At 42.6% G+C, this 22251-nt stretch overlaps 1 protein-coding gene across 1 annotated transcript in view; it reads left to right on the forward strand.

Annotated features, from left to right (window-relative positions):
* Positions 1-22251, forward strand: part of LOXHD1 (lipoxygenase homology domains 1) — a 283207-nt gene that overhangs the window by 65195 nt on the left and 195761 nt on the right. Inside the window, exon 4 of the mRNA XM_030567584.1 lies at positions 8126-8240. Within this exon, the coding sequence (XP_030423444.1) occupies positions 8126-8240 (115 nt within the window). The remainder of the gene's footprint in view (positions 1-8125; positions 8241-22251) is intronic.

Consider the following 22251-nt stretch of genomic DNA (forward strand, 5'->3'; position numbering starts at 1 on the left):
TGCTTGAACAAAACAAATGGATAGCAGAGTGCAATTGGTCCAGAGACTCATGAAGAAAAAACTCCCTGTAGCTTTGAATAATTAATTTGCAACCCACAACAGGATTCAAATGCTGCTTTTGCTAGTTCCTATAAAGAACCTGCAATCTTTTATGAATACTTAGGTAAAATCTGTTCTCTGTAACACCAAAGTGAATCCACTGAAGTCAAAGATTGACACCAGAGTAAATGATTTGGCTTATTTTGCATATGGCACTGATATTTCTGCTCAAGATTAAGGCACCAGTGACATGATGAAAACCCCAATGATTTCTGAGGGCCTAATCTATAGCCCATAAGATAGATGTGGATGATGGAATCCTGGTGAAATGCTGTGTTTTGTGAATCTTCAACCAATATGTGCAATTCTCTTTAGTGTACAGTGCTGGCTCCATAATTTGTTGCCAATGCTTTTAGGTACATTTCTGAGATTCTTCTCACGTGCTGAAAGTTAAGCACATGGTTAAATGCTTTGCTAGAATGGGGTCAGAATTATCAGCACCTTCCAGGAGTCACCCCTAAGTGAATATTTACAATATTCAAGGAATTCTCTATTTAAAATATAGGAAAGTGTAAGAGACTTCAGCTACTGATATAAACCTATTAATCTTTGATAAAACTGGCAAGTTTTATTACAGGAGTATGAATAGGAGTGTGCACCAAAGTGCTGCACTGTAACTGTCCTGTGTGGACACTATGTAAACTGGGAACCTTTTATTTCATTAGTGTAATCCCGATTGAAGAGGGCTATATTAATGTCAACTAGGAACCTTTTAGTTTGCACCTGCAGAGTCCATACTAGATGGTCGCAGAACAGCACTTTGCTGCACATTACTGTTCACAGCCCTGTAGTCCAAACTGTGGGGCAGTGTAGACATACCCTTAGGTTGTGTTTATACAGCAAAGAAAAACCCACGTGTGGCCCATGCCAGTTGACTTGGGCTCACGGGGCTTGGCTTGTGGGGCTGTTTCACTGCTGTGTAGACTTCTGGATTCGGGCTGCAGCCTGAGCTCTGGGACCTTCACACCATGCAGAGTCCTAGATCCTATTGGGAACTGGGTATCTAGGTGCTAGAGATAGGAACACTTTCTAAGCCATATTCAGTTAAGTCTGCAGCTTTTGGGGGACGTGGTTCAGACCTGGGTTGGTTTTTGCAGCAGGCTAGCATGTCTGACAGGGTTCTGAAGTCCCAAGCTGGCAGGGAAAACAGGCTCAGAGGTAGTCTCAGCACATCAGGTAGTAGTCTCAAGGGGGTCTCTGTGACCCAACCCGTCCCAATGGATCTCATCACTGTGTGGGGAGAAGAGTCTGTGCAGGCAGCGCTCTGATCCAGCAGAAGAAATGCTGACATCTGTGCAAAGATTGCTAAGTGGAATGGCGGAGAAGGTCTACACGAGGGACACACAGCAGTGCTGTGTGAAAATAAAAGAACTTTGCCAAGCTACCAGAAGGCAAGGGAGGGGAACGGTTGTTCTGGTGCTGAACTCCACACGTCGGTTCTACAACGAGCTGCATGCAATTATCGGGGGTGACCCTACCAGCACCCTCACAAGCAACATGGACACCTCACAGGGACAACAAGGAGGACGATATGGTGGATGAGGAAGAGGAGATGGAGGAGAATGGGAAACAGGTGAGTGGTGGATCCATTCTCCCAGAGAGCCAGGAAATATTTTTAACCCTGAAGCCCGGGGGTAACAGGACATCACGGTAGCCAACTGTGATGCCGGGGAAGGCACCTCTGGTGAGTATACAGTTACAATCAAAGTTCAGTTAAACTTTAGCGGGCATATGCATTTGGTGGTATTGCATGTTTACTGTGAAGAAAAAGCGAGGTGCTGTAGTTCTTTGCTTACAAGAGACCGCTCAAGCTACGGAAAAGACTGTTTATATGGACTGGAGTAGCCTGGGAATCCTCCATAGATATCTCTAGGAAACTTTCATGGAGGTACTCTGCAATCCTTTGCAGAAGGTTTCTGGGCTGGGCAGTCATTTCTTCCACCATGGGAGGACACTTTCCCACATAACTCCTGAATTAATTCTGCTGGCATCATTGCAGTACACAGCATAGCAGCTTCAGGACAGGGTCTATACCCAGACGCTTGCAGCATCTCCTTCCTTTCCACCTCTGTTACCTTCAGGAGACTGATATCACATGGGGTTGCCTGGGGAAATGGGGAAAGTTCTCATTAAAAATGGTCTTACAAGAAAAAAAAAGGGCATATAGACCCATCCCCCCCCGCCCACCTTCCAGATCGCCAAACCACGCAGGGCCACTAATGTGCCTTTACAGTGCTCGACATGGGTCGGAAAGTAGTTTAAAGTGGCTGATAGGGGACTGGGGCTCCACATGAAAGATTCCACAATTTGGGAGTGAAAATGTCCCCCACTCCTGCCGCCCTGTTGTAAACAGTTTCCCATGGTGCTATGGGGAAGAGCTATGGTTTGATTAGCTACCGCTGCTCCTTACATGAGCCTGCCATAAACGTCATTAAAGTGGGGTCACCCATGACATAAGTGGGGGGGGGGCTACTTACCATGGCTGGAGCAGCAAAATGTCACAGTGAATGGGTACGGATTCTGATTGTGTTATGGCTTGCACCTGGTGTAATAAGGTTGTTGTTTTTTTTTTAATGAAAATGGCCTTGCTCTGGAAATATTTTATTCATGTACAATGGCTCCTTTATTTTTTCCCAAGACTGACAGCTGGAAATGTGTCCTTTGGCATGTCATCAGCACCTGAAGGCAGACTTTCGCTGATTAGAAGGAGGAGAAAGAGAGGGGGGACGTGTTCATTGAGATAATGAATGCCTCTGGGACAGCTGACAGAGCTGAGAGCATGGAGGATTTCACTGTCAATGAGCAAGAGTGTGCAATGCAGGATAAGATGCTTTGGATTATGAGAGACCAAGCAGATATATTGAGGCATGTGGTTGAACTGCAGGAACAGAAGCAGGAGGGAGGAGTCCCTCTGCAGACCCTGGTGGACAGCCAGCCAGCACAGCTTGGGACAGAATCACCCTTCCCCAAGCATTCTCTGAGGTGTGGGTGAAAAGTCCATTATCCCTTTCACTTAAGTCAGAGGAAGGTACACGGAACAGAACTTTTGATGATCTGGAATGTGGTGTTATGTTACACATCTAAAAATGTTTCTCCCCTTCCAAATTTACAACCCCTTTTCCCCAAGGTTATCTTTTTTTCTTCTGTTCTCCCTCTTTACTTATGTCTGTTAAATAACAATAGATTCAAGAAATAAATGTTCTTTATTGAGTAGAAGCAGTGGGCTTGGGTCGGGGGTTGGCTTTACAGGGACAGTGATACAAGGCACGTGAATGTTTGGGAAAGCACAGTGCAGACAAACAGCTCACATTACCGTGACTCATTATTGAAATGGCTTTTCAAAGCCTCACGGATGTGCAACGCCCCTTGCTGTGCTCTTCTTATTGCCCTGATGTCTGGCTGCTCAGAAATGGCTGTGATGTGATTTGTCTTAACTTTCCACTGTAACAAGGCGACCTGTGGCAGGACACAACTGAGAGTATCAATTCAGGACAAATTGATTAGAGCAGGACAGTCACAGCCCAAGGCTAGGGGTCCTTCACTACTAAGGCATGCCAAACCAGTCAAACAGAGAGGACTTTGGTTTTACCCCACTGGCTAACCAGAAATCATACAAGCAATTCCCTCAGATACTCCAGTTCCCTTGTATCATCATCAGCACCACTTCTTATGGGAATGAATGGTTATGAAACCCAATATCTCAATAAAAGAGAAAAGGTTCTTCCAATCCCAAAGGACCAGCCCCACCCCTAGGTCAATATACATATCAGATCTTCCCCACAAATCACGCTGTTGCCAATCCTTTAGAATCTAAAATCTAAAGGTTTATTCATAAAAAGAAAGAAAGAAATATAGATGAGAGTTAAAATTGGTTAAATGGAATCAAATACATACAACAATTTCAAAGTTCTTGGTTCAGGCTTACAGCAGTGGTGGAATAAACTGCAGGCTCAAATCAAGTCTCTGGAGTACATCCACAGATTCAGTCCTTTGCTCAGAGTTTCAGTTTCTAGCAAAGTTCCTCCAGAGGGCAGAAGCAGGATTGAAGACAAAATGGAGGGGATTCCAGAGCCTTTTATATCCTCTGGCATGTGGAAGGATACAGCTTTGGGCTGGTCTACACTACGGGGGAAAATCGATCTTAGATACACAACTTCAGCTACGTGAATAACGTAGCTGAAGTCGAAGTATCTAAGATCGAATTACTCACCGTCCTCACGGCGCGGGATCGATGTCCGCGGCTCCCCCTGTTGATTCCGCAACTCCGTTCGGGTTGGTGGAGTTCCAGAATCGATATAAGCGTGTTTGGGGATCGATATATCGCGTCTAGATGAGACCCGATATATCGATTCCCAAGCAATCGATTGCTACCCGCCGATACGGCGGGTAGTGAAGACGTAGCCTTTGTTCTTCCTGTTTAAAACCACAGCAGAAAGATGGAGTTTGGAGTCACATGGGCAGGTCACATGTCCATGCCTGACTCAGGTTTTTACAGGTAGGGCAGCCATTGCTCACATGCTGCCTTGAACGTTCCCAGGAAGGCTCACAAGGTCCTTTGTCAGTTAAGCGTTTCTTGATTGGGCACTTAATCTGAAGAGTCCCTTCTCAATAAGCTGGCCAAATGCTTCACTGGTGCTACTTAGAATCAAACACATTGAGACACAACTACATAGCCAATATTCATAACTTCAAATACAAAGATGACACTCACATACAGACAGCATAATTATAATGAGCAAATTACAGCCTTTTCATAGACACCTTACTTGATCTCTGTTGTACAAGATTTGGTGCAACTATAGGACCTTGGCTGCAACAATGATCTATATGGTCACAGTTCATGTCAATAATATCACACTCACCCCTGTGGAAAATTTCCCCTTTTTTTTTTCCCCACAGATGATATACACACAGCAGACAGCTAATACAATGGGGATGTTCTCTTTGCTAAGGTCCGTCCTTGTTAGTAAACTTCTCCAGAGCCCTTTCAAATGACCACAGGCACATTCAACCACAATTCTGCACTTGCTGAGCTTATAGTTGAACCATTCTTTACTGCTGTCCAGATGTCCGGTGTATGGCTTCATGAACCATGGGAGCAAGGGGTAGGCAGGGCCCCCCAGGATAACTATAGGTATCTCAATGTTATCAATATTCATTTTGTGGTCTGGAAAGAAAGTCCCAGATTGCAGCTTTTTGAACAGACCCAAGTTCCTAAAGATGCACATGTTATGAACCGTTCCCGACCATCCTATGTTGATGTCGGTGACATGCCCCCTATAATCCACCAGCGCTTGCAACCCCACTGAGAAGTGTCCCTTTTGGTTTATGTACTTTTTGGCAAGGTAGTCTGGTGCCAAGATGGGGATATGCATGCCATCTATTGCCCCACTGTGATTAGGAAACCTCATCGTGACAAAACTATCCACTATGTCCCACACTTCCCAGACTCACTGCCCTTCGTAGCAGAAGTCAATTAATGACCCTACACACTTGGAGCACAGCAGCTCCCATGGTTGATTTACCTACTTCAGATTCATTTCCCACTGACCAGTAACTGTCTGGCATTGCAAGCTTCCAAATAGTGATCACCACTCGCTTCTCCACTGTCAGAGCAGCTCTCATTTTTGTGTTGCTGAACTGCAGGGCAGGGGAAAGCACAAAGTTCCTGGAAGGTGACCTTCTGCATTCAAAAATTCTGCAGCCACTGCTCATCATCCCATACCTGCAAAATGATGCGGTCCCACCAGTCAGTGTTTGTTTCACGGGACCAGAAATGGTGCTCAACAGAGTGGAACTATGAATTGTTTTTTTCAATGGCTTGCAGCAGGGCTGCTTGCAGGACACTACTGTGTTCTGTGTCATGGACCCTACTTCGGCTCTGGAAGTACTTCAGGAGAAGGTGCAAGGTGTTTGAGATGCTCACAGCAAGAGTGCACAACTGAGCAGCCTCCATGCTTCTGGGGTTATAGCATAGGTGTGACAGTTTTAACGTGCAAAAACCACTGGGTTGTTTGTCATTGAGCAGAGTGCATCATGTGATGCCAATGTTCCCATTCTCCCCTGTGACAATGTTTTGGTTCCATGAGGAATTGCACAAACTACCCAAAACATACTGCGGCAAGTTGCACTTTGGGATAGCTTCCCATGATGCACTGCTTTGTGCATCAGCGCAGGCACTGCTAGTGAGAACACACTCCATTGAGACAATGAGCATGGTGTGGCCATGCACAATTAACTTAATTAATTCGGAGGCTTGAGGTTGAATTAGATAAGTCATCTTAATTTTGTAGTGTAAACAAGCCCAGAGGCCATAGAATTTCATCCAGTTACCCCTACATTGAGCCCACTAACTATTGTTTTACTAAAGCATCCAGTCTTGATCTGAAATCTGCTAGAGATGAAGAATCCAGATCCAATGGTTAATCATCCTCACTGTTAAAAATTTGTCTTATTGAACTTGTTTGGCTTTAACTTCCATCTGTTAGTTCTTGTTATGCTTTTCTCTGCTTGGTTAAATAGCCCTTTAATACACCCTTCATTTTCTCCCCATGATGGTACTTATACACCATAATCAAGTTCTCTTCATCTTCTTTTTGGTAAACTAGACAGTTTGAGCTCCTTAAGTCTCTCACTATAAGGCTTTTTTCCCCCCACCTTCAGATCATTTTTGTGGCTCTTCTCTGCAGCTTCTTCAGTTTTTTAACATTGTTTTTAAAATGTGATACAAGAACTGGATGCAGCATTCCAGTATCAGTCTCAGCAATGCTGTAAAGAGGTAAAATCACCTCTATACTCCTGCTCACTACTCCCTTGTTTACACATCCAAGCATCACACTAGCCCTTTTGGTCACAGCACTGCTCTGGGAACTCCTGAATTGTAAGTCCTCTGTAACTGCTAAGCACTTTTCAGAGTTACTGATTTCCAGGATACAGTCCTTTTTTTCCCCATAGGTATGAGCTGCATTTTTTGTTACTAGATGCATTTGCTTGTATTTAAACTCATTTTCTTTGAATGGGTCCAGCTTACCAAATGACCCAGATCATTTTGTATGGCCACCCTGTCTTCACCATTCTTTAACATTTACACAGATCTACAAAACAAGTCAATTTTGAACTTGCTAGCTTTACTCGTTTCTCAGTTAGCCTTATGCAAATATCTCATTGGAACAAATAAGGAAGAGTACATTGCTTTGACACATGCATAAATCAAAAATAGTTCAACCAATTTTGCTCAAACATTAATTACAAATTTACCTTTGGGCCTAGACCAAGTATGGAACACTTCAGCCATGAAGGAGTTTGTCTGAATATGTTACGAGCAGTTGGAAAAGTGGCAGTAGAAGGAATTTATAACTCAACCTAGTGGGTGCTTTTTTTTAACTTGACATGATATATAATATGGCAAAGGTTTTCAGACATGGCTACCTAAGATTAGACTCCTAAATCCAAGGATCTAAGGGTGGAATTTGTAAAGCACCTAAGTGACTTAGAAGTACAGTTCTACCTCGATATAACGCTGTCCTTGGGAGCCAAAAAAATCTTACCACATTATAGGTGAAACCGCATTATATCAAACTTGCTTTGATCTGCTGAAGCACGCAGCCCCCTCCCCCGGAGCGCTGCTTTACCACGTTATATCTGAATTTGTGTTATATCAGGTGGCGTTATATCGAGGAAGAGGTGTATAAATCCCTTCACTTAGGTATTTTTGAAAACCCAAGGAGTCTAATTTTAGGTACCTATTTTTTAAAAAAAATCTTGTTATATAGATAACATACATTAAAAATATGTACACACATGCATGGATATGCACACAGAGGCTTATTTTGTTTGAATTAACTCTGTCCTGCCCAATTCCAATCTGAGTAAATGTCATCTGTCTACATAAGTATCCACAACAATTTTAGTTGGGTAAATTCTAACCTGTAGTGTTAAGCAGTGATTGTTTTCCACCCCACAGATGGATACGTTTCAGTAGTGGGTGAAGTGATCTGTGAGTAATTTTTCTTTTCTTCTCCAACAGTTTATGAGGTGGTGACTGTGACAGGAGATGTACGAGGAGCAGGAACTGACGCCAATGTCTTTGTTACTCTCTTTGGAGAATTTGGGATCACACCGAAGACTCATCTTACCAGCAAGTGAGTATTAGAGAGAATTGTATAATCCTAAGGGCCACTCTGCATTCAATAATTTGTATTGTTTTTGTTGAAACATAATAGTATTTTGCTGATAGATGCAGATGGAACATAGCCTAAATATATGCAGATTTTGTAAGGAAAATGCAGATTCATACTATTGGATATTTCTCATTCCAATACCCTACAAACCTTCATGTGTAAAGATGTTCTGCACACCATACTTTGTAAGGTCCAACCCTGCAATTTGCTGAACACTCTCCTTTCCCAAGAAGTTAGATTGGAGTGGAGAGCACGCATTGCCTTGCAGGTCTGGGCCCTGTATGCCTTGAGTGCCTACATCTCTTTCACGGACAGTTCTGTACATCCACCATGGTAACACCTGTAGGGTTCTTGGTACATCCTGACTTCTTCATCACAGTATTGAAATGAAAGGTCAATATTTTCTCACCTGGATGCCTAAAGTTAGGCTCTTGACTCCATATATGGTCACTTGTGTATGTAGCCTGTTTTTCATAACTGCTGACCACCCACAACTTCCAGAGAAATCATTGGATGCTGCATGTTGCTAAGCACCCAGGGCAGAAAACATTGACCTGTGCTGTTGAAAGTTATGGTCCTGAACATTTGTATGGGGCATGGAATGTAAAGAGTTAACGCCCTGGCCTAGAGCTAAGGGCCAGCTGTCTGGAACCAGTGCAAATAAGAGTTAATGGATGAGGAAAGTATGGGCCAGATATTCCTCTAGTGTAAATCCATTGATTTTGATGGAGCTATGCCAGTGGACACCAGCTGAATGTGTAGATCTGCACATAAAGGAGACGTTTCAGAACACTGTTAATTTTTTAAAAAACAACCTGGTTCTGCTTTATGGGGCCTGGCACTAGGCTGTGGAAGGTTGGAACTCATTATTGGAAAGAGCTAAGAACAGTCAGGGAAACCACTGCAGGGTCTTCACCGACATTATTAACTTGCAGTTAAAAAAAACAGCATGTTTAGGAATCATTAAAAAGGGGATAGAGAATAAGACTGATAATATATTATTGTCCTTATATAAATCCGTGATATGCCCACATCTAGAATACTGTGTACAGATGTGGTCTCCTCACCTCAAAAAAGATATTCTAGCACTAGAAAAGGTTCAGAAAAGGGCAACTAAAATGATTAGGGGTTTGGAGAGGGTCCCATATGAGGAAAGATTAAAGAGGCTAGGCCTCTTCAGCTTGGAAAAGAGGAGACTAAGGGGGGATATGATAGAGGTATATAAAATCATGAGTGATGTTGAGAAAGTGGATAAGGAAAAGTTATTTACTTATTCCCATAATACAAGAACTAGGGGTCACCAAATGAAATTAATAGGTAGCAGGTTTAAAACAAATAAAAGGAAGTTCTTCTTCACACAGCGCACAGTCAACTTGTGGAACTCCTTACCTGAGGAGGTTGTGAAGGCTGGGACTATAACAATGTTTAAAAGGGAACTGGATAAATTCCTGGTGGCTAAGTCCATAAATGACTATTAGCCGGGAAGGGTAAAGAATGGTGTCCCTAGCCTCTGTTCATCAGAGGATGGAGATGGATGGCAGGAGAGAGATCAGTTGATCATTGCCTGTTAGCTTCCCTCCCTCTGGGGCACCTGGCATTGGCCACTGTCGGTAGACAGATACTGGGTTAGATGGACCTTTGGTCTGACCCGGTACGGCCGTTCTTATGTTCTTATGTGCAGCTTTCCTTATGGCACAGCAGACTTGTGAGACTAGAGTTTTATTTGAAATATGCCTGGCTTTCCCTGGTCCTGTTCATAATATCCATTTTTTGCCCACTGGCTCTCTTTCACAGAGGAGAGAGCAATCCAATGTAATGGGCACTTCACTGATACCCCATAGGCTCCTGAAAAATCTCTTTGACTAATTTGGGTTTTATTACATAAGCATCTGAGGGCAGGGTTTGAAATTTGTGTCACTAATGTAGACATGTACAGTTCTGTGCACATGGTTGCATGTGCAAAATTGCTCCCACCCACGGAGAGTCTATTTTTGATAAACTATTCTACAAATTCTTCTTATTAGTAGCAGTATTTATTTTTTGTATTACTCAGTCTCTCAAATTAAGAATGAGAGTCCTTTGTGTGAGGCTTTGTACAAGTGTGATGGCTGCCATCTTGGCCAGCACAAGGGGCTGAACCAGGAATATCCAAGGTAATAGCATGAGCTGCTACAGTTTGAGCTAAGGACCCAGAGCCCTCTAACTTATCCAGTAACAGACTCATATCATTCGTGGATTGACCCAGACAAGAATCTGTAACATACACTCACCAGTGGGTTACACAAGTGCAGTGACAGTCCTTGCCCCAGAGAGCTTACACGCTGAATAGATAACACAAATAGTAGGGGAAACTCAGGCATGGGGTGTTGAAGTGACTTACCCAAGGTCACACAGTGGCTGAGCTGCAAACAGAACCCAGAATTCCTGCCTTCCAATCTAGCGCCCTATTCACCAGATCATATTTTTTTTAAGAAATATCAGGGAGAGGGATAGCTCAGTTGTGTGAACATTAGCCTGCTAAACCTAGGGTTGTGAGTTCAGTCCTTGAGGAGGCCATTTAGGGAAGTGGGGTAAAAATCTGTCTGGGGATTAGACTAGCTGAGGTCCCTTCTGATTCTATGATGATTTTGATTTTAAAACCCAAGAGAAACCATGCTCTGTTTGCCCCTTTTGAAAATTATTGACTCTGAGGAGAGAAAATCTTTTTGATTTTTTGAGCATTTCACTTGATTTGGAGTTCACAGTGCTCCAGCTGAGATTCCATTCAGTCCGATTGCTTGACAGGGCTATGATTTATCTGGATTTGCTCAGACTAACATGTGCTGATAACAAAATTGTCTGCAATATTAAAATATTATTGCTCAATAGTTTCTAATTTCCCCTTTGACAGAACAATGTTTTAATAGAAAAAAATATTCATTTCCCTTACCTGTAGGATCTAAAGGGGATTATTGGTTTTATCTTTCATTATGCTTGCTAGTTTAGTTTTGTTGCAAATGTGTTTCAGAAAATACTAACCTTCTGTTAATGTCATACGGTAACTTCACATTTTCTCCGTTTCTACAGCACCGACAAGAGGTACCTGAAGCTATTTTAAATTTTATCCTCAAAAGAGCTTCTCTTCCCAATGAAGCAACTCAAACATGAGACTCTGTAAAGAAAAATGATATGGGAATGGTAATGAAAATACATGAAATTTCAGACCTGTTTGCCATATTTGCTATTCTGAAATCACTACTCACAGAGGTGTTTTGTTTTGTTTTGACTATTCCAGCCATCATTAGCAACAGCAGTGAGAACTTGCTGTGTATGTATTTATCTAACCCCCCTGATACATCATCTCTCTTATCCTTAGATCTCAAAGCACTTTACAAGGTAGGTATCATTTTCTCCATTTTACAAGTGGGGAAACTGAGACTACAAGGTGACTTGCCCAAGCTCACAGAGCTGGTGAGTGGCAGAAGTGGGAACAGAACCCAGTTCTCCTGACTCCCCATCTGCTGCCCTACCCATTGAACGCCACTGCTCTCCCATTACAGCACTCCTATCTGCTTTACAGTAATTGGTAAGGCCATTAAAGGCACCTGTTTTACAGTGAGTTCTCTCCTGGTCAGCTTTTATGTGAGAATGGGTATGTCCTTAGGGTATGTCTGCATAGCAGTTAAAGACCTATGGTGGCTGGCCCATGTCAGCTCACTCGGGCTTGCGCTGTGGGACTGTAAAATAGCTGTGTAGATGTTTGGGTTTGGGCTGGATCCCAAGATCTGGAATCCCAAGAGGGAAGGATCCCAGAGCCCAAGCTTCAGCCCAAGCCTGAATGTTTACACTTCAATTTTGCAGCCCAACCTCTGGGAGCCTGAGTCAGCTGACTTGGGCCAGCCAAGGATCCTTAATTACTGTGTAGACATACCCTTAGTTGCACTGAAATGTTGTTCTGCTGGTGGCCTTGGAAAGAATCCAAAACACACTTTAAAAAAAAATACTGCATGCCCTTTAAAGAGGAAGTGAAGATATCCCAATAAAAATGCTGGCTATTTTTAAATCTGTGGTGACCTTAAATGATTTACAAGTTGTATAAGTCTTCGCTGACACTCTAGTTAATGATTTTTCCTTCCAGAAGCATTAGTTGTATTTCTCTGAATGAAAGAAAGAAAAGATGGTGGTGGTTTTACTCTACGATTGGCATAAGTATGAGTCTGTTCAAAAACACGTTATGGTGTCTAGCATTATCAACTTCATCCTTGTTATAGAGGAAAGCAGAGAGCTAAGATGGCTGGAAATGAGAATGAGAGTCATAGCAAACAAACCTTTTGCATTCTGAGGCATCTTAAAATTTAGTCCCCTGGGAGATAACCATTTCTACCCTGACTACAATTTTCCACTCATGGTTTCCTAAATGCCAGCTAAAATTTCCAGCACCTATAAGCAAATGCTTACAGAATTGTAGTAGTTTATTAGTCAAAAACAAGAATAAATTATTCCAGATATAGGTTGCTGTTCTACTGTTTGACTGATTAATCTTTTCTCCCAGATGTGAAGTGGGCAATGGAGTAGCCAGACTGCCCCTAAATGTTTTACTCAACTTGTGAATATGGCAAAAGGATGGAATCTCATGCATCTTCCAACTAGGAGTTTATATAGAGCTCACTGATGAAATGACTGCAAATGCATGACATTTTATACATGTTTGTTTTATGACATAGATGATATGATAAAAAGATAAAATACCATGCATTTCCTAATGAAGGTACTATCATTTCAGCTTCTTGTTAGCACAGGGGTGGTTTTTTTTGTGATTGTGTGCTGGTAGTGAAATACATGACATTTCAGACCTTTTTGTCATGCATACATGCCTGCAAAGTAAAATTATGACAAGACATGACAAGGTGATGAAATATCATGTGTTCTTAAGATTTTGTCCAACAATAAGTTAATTGTAAAAACCTACATGAATTATCATACTGACTTGTCATAAAAAACATGAATTCTGGAAATGGAAGCTTCCAGAATCTTACCAGTATAATGAAAGAGAAGGTTTTTGATCCCGTTAAATAGGGTTAAGTCATGTCTAGGGTCTTCAATATACTGGGCCAAATTCTTTTTTCTCCTACAGCTCTTTTGCACGTCTTTTCCAGCACAAAGCAGGTGTAAAGCTGGTGGATCTGGTATAAGGAAAATTTGCAGGTGGCAAGGAGTGAGTGTCATGGCTTTATGCTGCTGGCATCAGAGCCCCACCATAGTCGATCATGGCTAGGGTAACGGTCATAACACTGATGTGCTCTGGCTGCTGTGGGCAGCTGGGAGACGGCTGGAGTAACCTTGAGGCTGGGCCGTTCGCACAGCCCCCAACCATGCCCAGAACCAAAGAGCAGAAGGCCACTTTGCTTCCCAAGTGGGGTCCTGCACTCAGCGCAGCTCAGTCAGACCCAAGCACAAGGTAGGGTGACCAGATGTCCCAATTTTATAAGGACAGTCCCGACATCGGGGCTTTTTCATATATAGGCACCTATTACCCCCCCACACCCTGTCCTGATTTTTCACACTTGCTATCTGGTCACCCTAGCACAAGGCCACTTTAAAAAGTTTGTCTTTTCATGGATTTCACAGTGTGTTTGCATGCTAACTCTGACTAGACCCAGATTCAGAGTCAGCAGTCCCCTGCCTTGCCCAGGGCCGTCCTTAGGCATAGGCAACATAGGCAGCTGCGTAGGGCACCTGAAAATTTGGGGCACCACTGGGTCTTAGTGTCCACCCTCTTGTTTTCCTATCCCTGTTCTGACCCTTCCTGCAGGCTCCCACAGATGGCTGCTCTAGCCTGGTGAGTCTTCCTTGGGAGGGAATCTAGTAGTTAAAAGTGAAAAAACCTCCAGCCTGCCAGACCTATTAGCACAACATTGAAACTGTTAAAGAGACATTCAAGGGGTAATAAAGCCATTTAACAGGCATTTGCCAACCCCAAGGTATATACTGACAGGTTTCAGAGTGGTAGTCCTGTTAGTCTGTATCAGCAAAAACAAGGACGAGTCCTTGTCACCTCAAAGACTAACAAATTATTTGGGCATAAGCTTTTGTGGACTAGAACCCATTTCATCAGATGTCCACGAAAGCTTATGCCCAAATAAATTTTATACTGTCAGTTTCTGACTTTACTGACAAAAACAGTTGTGCATTAATGTAATATTTACACAGAACATGTCAGTCTACAGGATCTTAGTTTAAAATTTGCTTTAAAAATATTTCATTAGTGAGCTGGTGAAGATTATAAAATCACATTTCTAAAAAATGCTTGCATAGAGTTTTAGATGCACAATCATCTTTAGCCTTAAATGTGTGGATCTTCACACATAGTTTTTTAAATAAATCCTTCAAAAGACCTCCCTTATCTAAAATACACATTTTAATTACTATAGTTAAAAAAAAAAGTGCTTCCAAGTCTTCCTCTCCTTTCTGTCCATCCCTTCACCACCTCTCCCCCCACTCCCCACTGAAGAGAGCCCTTAAAGGGACAACAGTCCTTCCCTTCCAGATAGCTGGACAAAGAGTTCCCTTTCTTTACTTCTGACTAGCCGACAAACTAGTTTTAAAAGAACCCTCCAGCAAAATCAGTACCTTAGTAAGACAAAATCCTTGTTATACCTAAAATCTTTGGAAACATATTTTTTTAAAGTTGGTGAAATTTCATAACCATGTCTCTTGTTATGGAGATCACACAAAGTAAATTACTGTTCCCTTTTTCTAAAAGCAATGAACATTGTTCTGAACACACTAAACCTCTCTGATTAATTTAAAAGAATGTCTTTGTTTCAGTGAGTTAAATATGTAGTCATCTGGAAAGCTGGCTTAAGATTTGAGTACATTTAAAATATAAATTCAATTTAGAAATACTGATGAAGAAAATGTAAAACAGAGAAGAGCTGCATCATGTATTCCATTATATGTAATGTTGTATTCAGCAGGAGAGCTGACTCACCCTTGCTATGAAGTTTTTGCAAATAAATCTCTGACAAACTTCAGGGCATATCAAAAAACCTGTGACTGACATTTTTTATTCCCAAATTTTGGTGCTTTTAATTAGGTACTTTCTTCATGTCCATTCTGCATGAGGGAGAGTGCATGGAAGTCTCTGCGGGGAACTGTGACTCTCCGCCACCATGAGGCAGGCTGGGCATCTCATTATCCTTTGCTGTCAAGTCCCTCCTCCCCCTCCCCCACCAGGCTGTGAGCTTGGGCTGCCATCCGGCATAGGGGCATCAGTTTAATAATACTGCGTAGGGCCCCATAAATCCTAAGGACAGCCCTGGCCTTGCCTCACAGAATTATGGCATTTCTCCTGCCTTCCTCACCTCCCATAGCTGTTCTGCAGGTGTTCTCTGTTCCCAGGGGCGTCCTCTGCAGCAGGGGTAGAGTTCTGAAGATCCTCCACTAATTTTCCCTGTCCTTAGCCACCTTTGCCTAAGATTCGCTGCACTGTGGCCTCTACAGCTCTTGGACTGAGGGTGATGGAATGGGATAGACTAAATAAATCACATCACTAGGGTAGCAATGCTGCTACCACTAAATGTTTTACACCCCAGTGTTTAGCTCGCTATGTTATTTTTGTTCATTAAATTACAATCTCACAGTTACCCAGTCCTATTTATGACAAGTGGAAGATATATTCATGAATTTTTTTCTAAAATAAATGAATTTAAAAAATGGTTTAGCAATTACTGAAACTTGAAGCAAAGGTGAAAGAACTGTTCCTGGCTAGGAGTAGATTGGTAAGTGATAGCTGGGTTGTTGTAATATTAATGAGATTGAAGGTACTGTGGATTGATTTAGTTTTTTCAAACATGCTGCAGTTTTTGAATTGGCAAACTCTTCTACCTGGTCTTGAATTACCTTCGCACAAGGCTTTTCTGATTCACAATCCAGTCAAATAAAGATGAATTCAGGAATATCTACACATTGGGCCAGATCCTCAGTTGATGTAAATATCTATAGCTCTACTGAAGTCAATGGAGCTACACTGAATTAAATCAGAAGACGATCTGGGGCGAAACCTTACTCCCATTGAAGTCAATGGAAATGTGGCCATTAACTTTAATTGGGCCAGGATTTTACTCTTGGTTTTTATTTAATAGCTATAAAATAAATCAATAAATGTAAGGAAGGGAAGACAGTTAACTTCAGTAAATACATTAACCTAGAAAGTGTTATCCAAGGTTTTTCTTAAAATAAGAAAAATCAGTCTATTTTGCATGGCCCATGAAAAGCACAACTAGAACAATTCTCCAATTTCCAGCAGGCTTAGAAACACTTGTGCAAGAAAAGGGACCTGACTGACACATTTTTCTTTTAACGGCTCAAATTGTGCTGTCATTCACACTAGTGCAATTCCATGGCATTCAGTAGAGTTGATGAGGTGCTGCAGATGAATTCTGGTGTAAATGACAACACAGTCTGGAGTTACATATTTCATATTTTTTTAAAAAGGGCATTCTTGCTCTTTCACTCACAACTTTTGTTAATCAATAGTCATTGTTGTATGCCAAAAACTACATGAAAAAAATGTTAAGGTTATGAAGTCTAGTACTCAAAAATTAGGAAATGCCAGATTTCAAGTTATCTATGCAACCTTAAGTTGATCCCTCTTCTCCATATGCATTATGATGATGTCTTTAATTCAGTAATCAACACCTGGGAGCTGCAATTGCAGGGAAGGTCTTGCTCAGGCCCTGAATCCTTGGGCACGTTCTCAGTACAGATAGACTCTTTGAAGAATCCAGCAGCTAAATTCTAAGAAGTTTCTACTGAGCATGTGCAAACAGATTTTTCAAAGGTTTATAAATGTGGCCAAAATAGTGTGTGTTCTCATGGGAATAACATAATACATATCACTGATGTAAAGGGGAACATTCTACCACATTTTAATTCTCTACTCCAAAGCATGGAAGTGGTAGAGCTTCTTAATAAAACATTTGCAAGAATATTTTCAACATGGCATTTTTCCATAATCTCATTCTCAGAAATTACTGAAGCATGCTGAAATATTCAAAAAACAATTCAGCCTGAAGCTAATAGCTGTCTTAGGAAATTTTGTCTCAACTGATGAAAGTATGGCAAAGTTGTAAGAACTGAAAACAGGGCCTTATAATGGGAAGTGTTGAGCAACCTTGAGTATAGGTCCTAAATTTCTACAGCAAGTGACCAATATACAAAATACATAACAAGAACATCACCATTAACCTCTCATTGTTCTTAAAAGTATTTAAATCATGACTTAAAGTGACACATAAATATCTTATATATTTGTACAGTTTATTCATTCGTTTCAGAACAATATCAGCCTAAAAAGTCACATTACATATTACAATAACAACCTTAACTCTGACCCACAAGACATACATTGAAAGAGCTCATAAGCTTGCGTTGTGGGTCAAAGCTAAGGTTATTGGAACATGTAATGTGAACTTTCAATCATTGGGTTTTCACACATCACTACTGTTAAATGAAGGTATGGGCTGCAAGGGTGATAGAACATTTATTCGTTACCTTATGTCATCATTTCCATGTTTTTGAGGTTTAGGTGTAAATCAATCATATTTTTGTGTGGCAGTTAGCACCAGCAGTCAGTTACAACACTTGACATGCTGGCACTCTCGCTTTGGCCTTTAGCCTCTGCCAATTACTTTCAGCACCTGCACCAACTGCTGCAGCCATGTATAGAACATATTTGGCAGCTGAGACTTAAGGGCTGAATTCTTGCATTAGCTTTTCTAGCATAGGCAGCTAAGGCATTGAATTGGCTTCTTAAGTGGATTGTTGGCAAGTCCTCTGTTGGCTGTAAAACAATTTCTGAGCTATCATAGATTTAGCCTAATGCTGGGCTGTCATGTCCTACTGGACACCATCTCTGTGTTCTCACACACATCGATTGCACAGAATTACATCCTTGTAAGTGTGACCATTACATCATCGTGCAGAAGCCAGGCAGCAGGGTTTTCATGCTTTGTTTAAACAATTTGCTTAGCCCCTGCCATCTGATGACAGATTATTCCCAGCAAACAGGAAATAATGTCCTTGTCATATGGATGCTTGTCAGGGACAAGGGAAGCTCCCTAAAAGAGGGGTGGCCACTGGCACCCAAACCGTGGCCCTACCTCTGCGCCACCCCTTTTCCCCTAGCCCCCATCCTCACGCCATCCCTTTCCCTGAGGAATGGTTCCCACACAACCTCTTCTCCCTAAGACCTCGCCCCCACTCACTCCTCTCTGCTCCTTCTCCCCGTTTCTCACCCTTACAGCCAGTGAAAAGTGATGGGGCCATGCCCCCACGCCCGCCCCCATTCTGGCACCCCTGATGCTTGTACTGGGTGTACTTTCTGAGCTGCCACCTTTCCCATCTGGGGTGTCTTCTGATGTTTGTCTGCCATATGCAGTCCTTTCTGCAGGTTACTGATTTAGCATCATTTTATCAGCAGAATGACAACAGGTTATAGTGGATCACAAACTAAATATGAGTCAACAATGTAATATTGTTGCAAGAGAAGTGAACATCATTCTGGGATGCAATAGCAGGAGTGTTGTAAACTTGGAAGCTTGTCTCTCTCGCGAACAAAATATATTACCTCATTCACCTTGTCTCTCTAAAAGGTTTGATGACAGATTTGAAGGCCAAAACATCCGGATTATTCATCCCTCATGGAAGGACAATAGTTACCTTGCTTTAGGGTGCATCCACACTAGGAGAAAAGGTGCTCTCTTACTGTATGTTCCTAGAGGCTAAGCTTTGCAAAGGATTGTTATTAGCTGATTAAATAGGGGAAACAATTTCCCACAAATGTCCAAAATTTCAATTTCTTATATGAATTTTGATTAGGCAATAATCTCAAGTGTTTCATCTTTGCTTCCCACACACATTAAAACACTTGAGATGTGTACTAGTTCTGAAGGTGAATTTTTAATTGTATATTTGACTGTAAAATTTGCAATTTTCACTATGTTAATTAATAGCAGATCACAGGGTATTGTTTCTGTGTCCTAACTGGGTGGTTTATATAATTAATCCTGTCAAGGTTCCTTCCTCACTCTGAACTCTAGGGTACAGATGGGGGGACCTGCATGAGAATCTCTAAGCTTAACTACCACCCCCAGACTATTTACAGGGTTGTGACAGGCCATAAACATTTACAAATGGGTCCTGAGTCCAAAAGGTTGAGAACCACTGCTCTAGTCTGACCTTCTATGTGAGAGAGGCCACTGGACTTCTCTGAATGAATTCCTGTTTGATTGCTTTGGATAACAAATGTATTTGAGAATGTCATACTCTACTCAGTGAAATTAGCTGCATACACTATCAATTGTGAATTATTCACTCAGCTTTAGTTTTTATACTGTTACCCACTGTATTCAGGGCCAGCTCCAGGCACCAGCCGAGCAAGCTGGTGTTTGGGGCGGCAGATTCCCAGGGGCGGCATTCCTCCCAATCCTTTTATTTATTTCTTTTCTTTTTTTGCGCTTCACAGCTTCCACTGCCCCTGCAGGTTTTTTTCCTTTTTGGTTTGCTGCTCCTGCCGCCGTATGGGGGGGGCGGCGGCGCGGAGGAGGGGAGCTGCTGGGAGCGGTGCCAGGTCTGTAGTGAGCCCGGCACGGCAGCCCATGTCCCTCCCTGCCCGCCCACCGGAGCGGCGCAGAGCCCTCCTGGCAGGCGGCACGGCGGGAGGGGCCGCATGGCGAGTGCCCCCCTAAGGAAGCCCTGACCGCTCCCCCAGCTAGCTGGGGTGTGCAGTCCGCTGCCTGGGGTCTGCAGGGCTGGGAGTCCCCCTGCACCCGCAGCCCTGTTTTGTTTTTTGTTTTTTCTTCCCTTCGCTGCTCCGGCCGGCCGGGCGGTTTGTTTCACACGCGCCCCCCGTCGTTCCGACCGGCTGGTAGGTTTCACCCCCCCCGCCTTCACTGCTCCAGCTGGTAGGTTTCTTTACGCCCCCCCTCCGTCCCCTTCGCTGCTCCGGCTGGCAGGTTTGTTTCCCCTCCACTCCTTTGCTGCTCTGGCCCCGCGCAGGGTTTGTTTTTTTTTTTGCTTGGGGCAGCAAAAAAGCCAGAGCCGGCTCTGACTGTATTACACCTTAGTGCTGTATATTCAATCCACAACTTCCAGATCATTACTAGAAATGTGAACTAAAACCCAGCCTGAAACCTAGCTCTGTAGTCCCCTACCCTGGTATCCAAGCCAATGTGAATTAATGTTTCAAGAGAAATTATGCAAGGTGCCATGTCAAATACTTTGCTAATGTCTAATCATGTCTAAAACCTCCAAGCTTTGGGTCTCAGAAATCTGGAGCTGCATTTTAAAGTCAAGTTTTCCTCTGCTTTAGTTATCACTAGAGAGCTTGGTAATTACAGTCCCCCATGACTACATTATCTTATAGTATCAAACTCCTTAGTGATAATAGGTCCAGGAATTTTCTGCCGTCACTTCCAGTCTTGATGGGTCTGTAGCAGAGGCCCACAATAATTTCTCCTTTACTTTTCATTTTTTGTAACTTTATACAAACTAGTTCACTAGTTGGAATTTCCCCCTCACTGTATTTAAGCAACTCTAAAGTACAACATTATTTGTTTTTTCCTAAGCATTCAATTTCAGTTCTTTGATGCTATGCAATCAGTTCAAGGGCCGGGAGACTTTAAATGCTCATTGAATTCCACCCACAGTTTAACAATTACATTTTCCAGCAGTTTGTCTCCCGTGCCACATACAGTTCCAAATCCCTTCACAAGCACCTTCAAGACAAGTGATGCATACACTCTGAAACCATTTGAGACAGTGAGCCCAGACGCATGCTCTTTGCTGTTTAAACATCGAGTTTTCGTTCTGCATCTTGAAACTGCAGCATCGTGCTTGTGTCACAAACATAATGAAGTCACATGTAAACTTAATACCAGCAGTATTCAGACATTTAGTGTAGGGTAACCAGATGTCCCGATTTTATAGGGACAGTCCTGATTTTTGGGTCTTTTTTCTTATATAGGGTCCTATTACCCCGCATCCCATCCCGATTTTTCACATTTGGTGTCTGGTCACCCTAATTTCGTGTTGTCACGTTAATGCTGTAAATCAGCAGCAATTCAAATTAGTCTGCTAAAAGCTTTTGGACAATTAACTGCAGTTGATACTTTTACATAATTGCTGTAGTACGTTGGGAATCTGCAGTACCGTACTGAACTCCAGAGCATGAGCAGGAAGATGCTGCTGTCATTACAATGTTCACTCACCCCTGGCAAACTAATTGCCTTGCACTTGCTGACTGTTTTCAGTTTGACAGCCAAGCAGCAGTTGAGGGAAGCTCTGCTGGGTTTAATTGTCTCTTGCCATAGTGTTCTGGCAAGGTTAACTCTTTTAGCCTCTTTATGTAGCAACAACGGTCTAGCACAATATGCTTGGTATCGGTACTGGGGGTGAAAGCTACACATGTATTTGCAGAATACAAAACAGACAACCTTTAAACACTGGCACACAGACACCCTAAAGTGGCGAGAGAAAAGATCAGAGCAAAACTGGATGCTATTGCTCAGATTATTCGTATTCATTGACTTTCTGGGAACAAGTTGCTTGGCACTGCAGCATTGCTGTGGTGATGTGCAGTAGTATTTTGTTTTCAAATAGGATGACTGCTTTTTGTTGTATATGTTCATTAGTATTACAGTGAAACCTAGAGTCCCAAATCTCGACTGGGGCTGCATTGTGTTAGGCGCTGCACAAGCCGAGCAACAGACGGTGCCTGAAGCCAGACAAAGTGTGCATGGAGAATACAGAGACACAGAAGGATGAATTGACTTGTTCAAGCCACATCAAGGTCACTGGGAGAGTGGGGAATGGAACCTGGATACCCTGACGCTCAGTGATCTAGCCACTGGATCATGCTGCCCTTAACCTACTGTCACAATTTCAGGGCACTTGAATTTCCCCTCCGTGGCCACCAAGGGCACCCACTTTC

The sequence above is a fragment of the Gopherus evgoodei genome, chromosome 6 (genome assembly GCF_007399415.2).
Source record: "Gopherus evgoodei ecotype Sinaloan lineage chromosome 6, rGopEvg1_v1.p, whole genome shotgun sequence".
NCBI lineage: Eukaryota > Metazoa > Chordata > Testudines > Testudinidae > Gopherus > Gopherus evgoodei.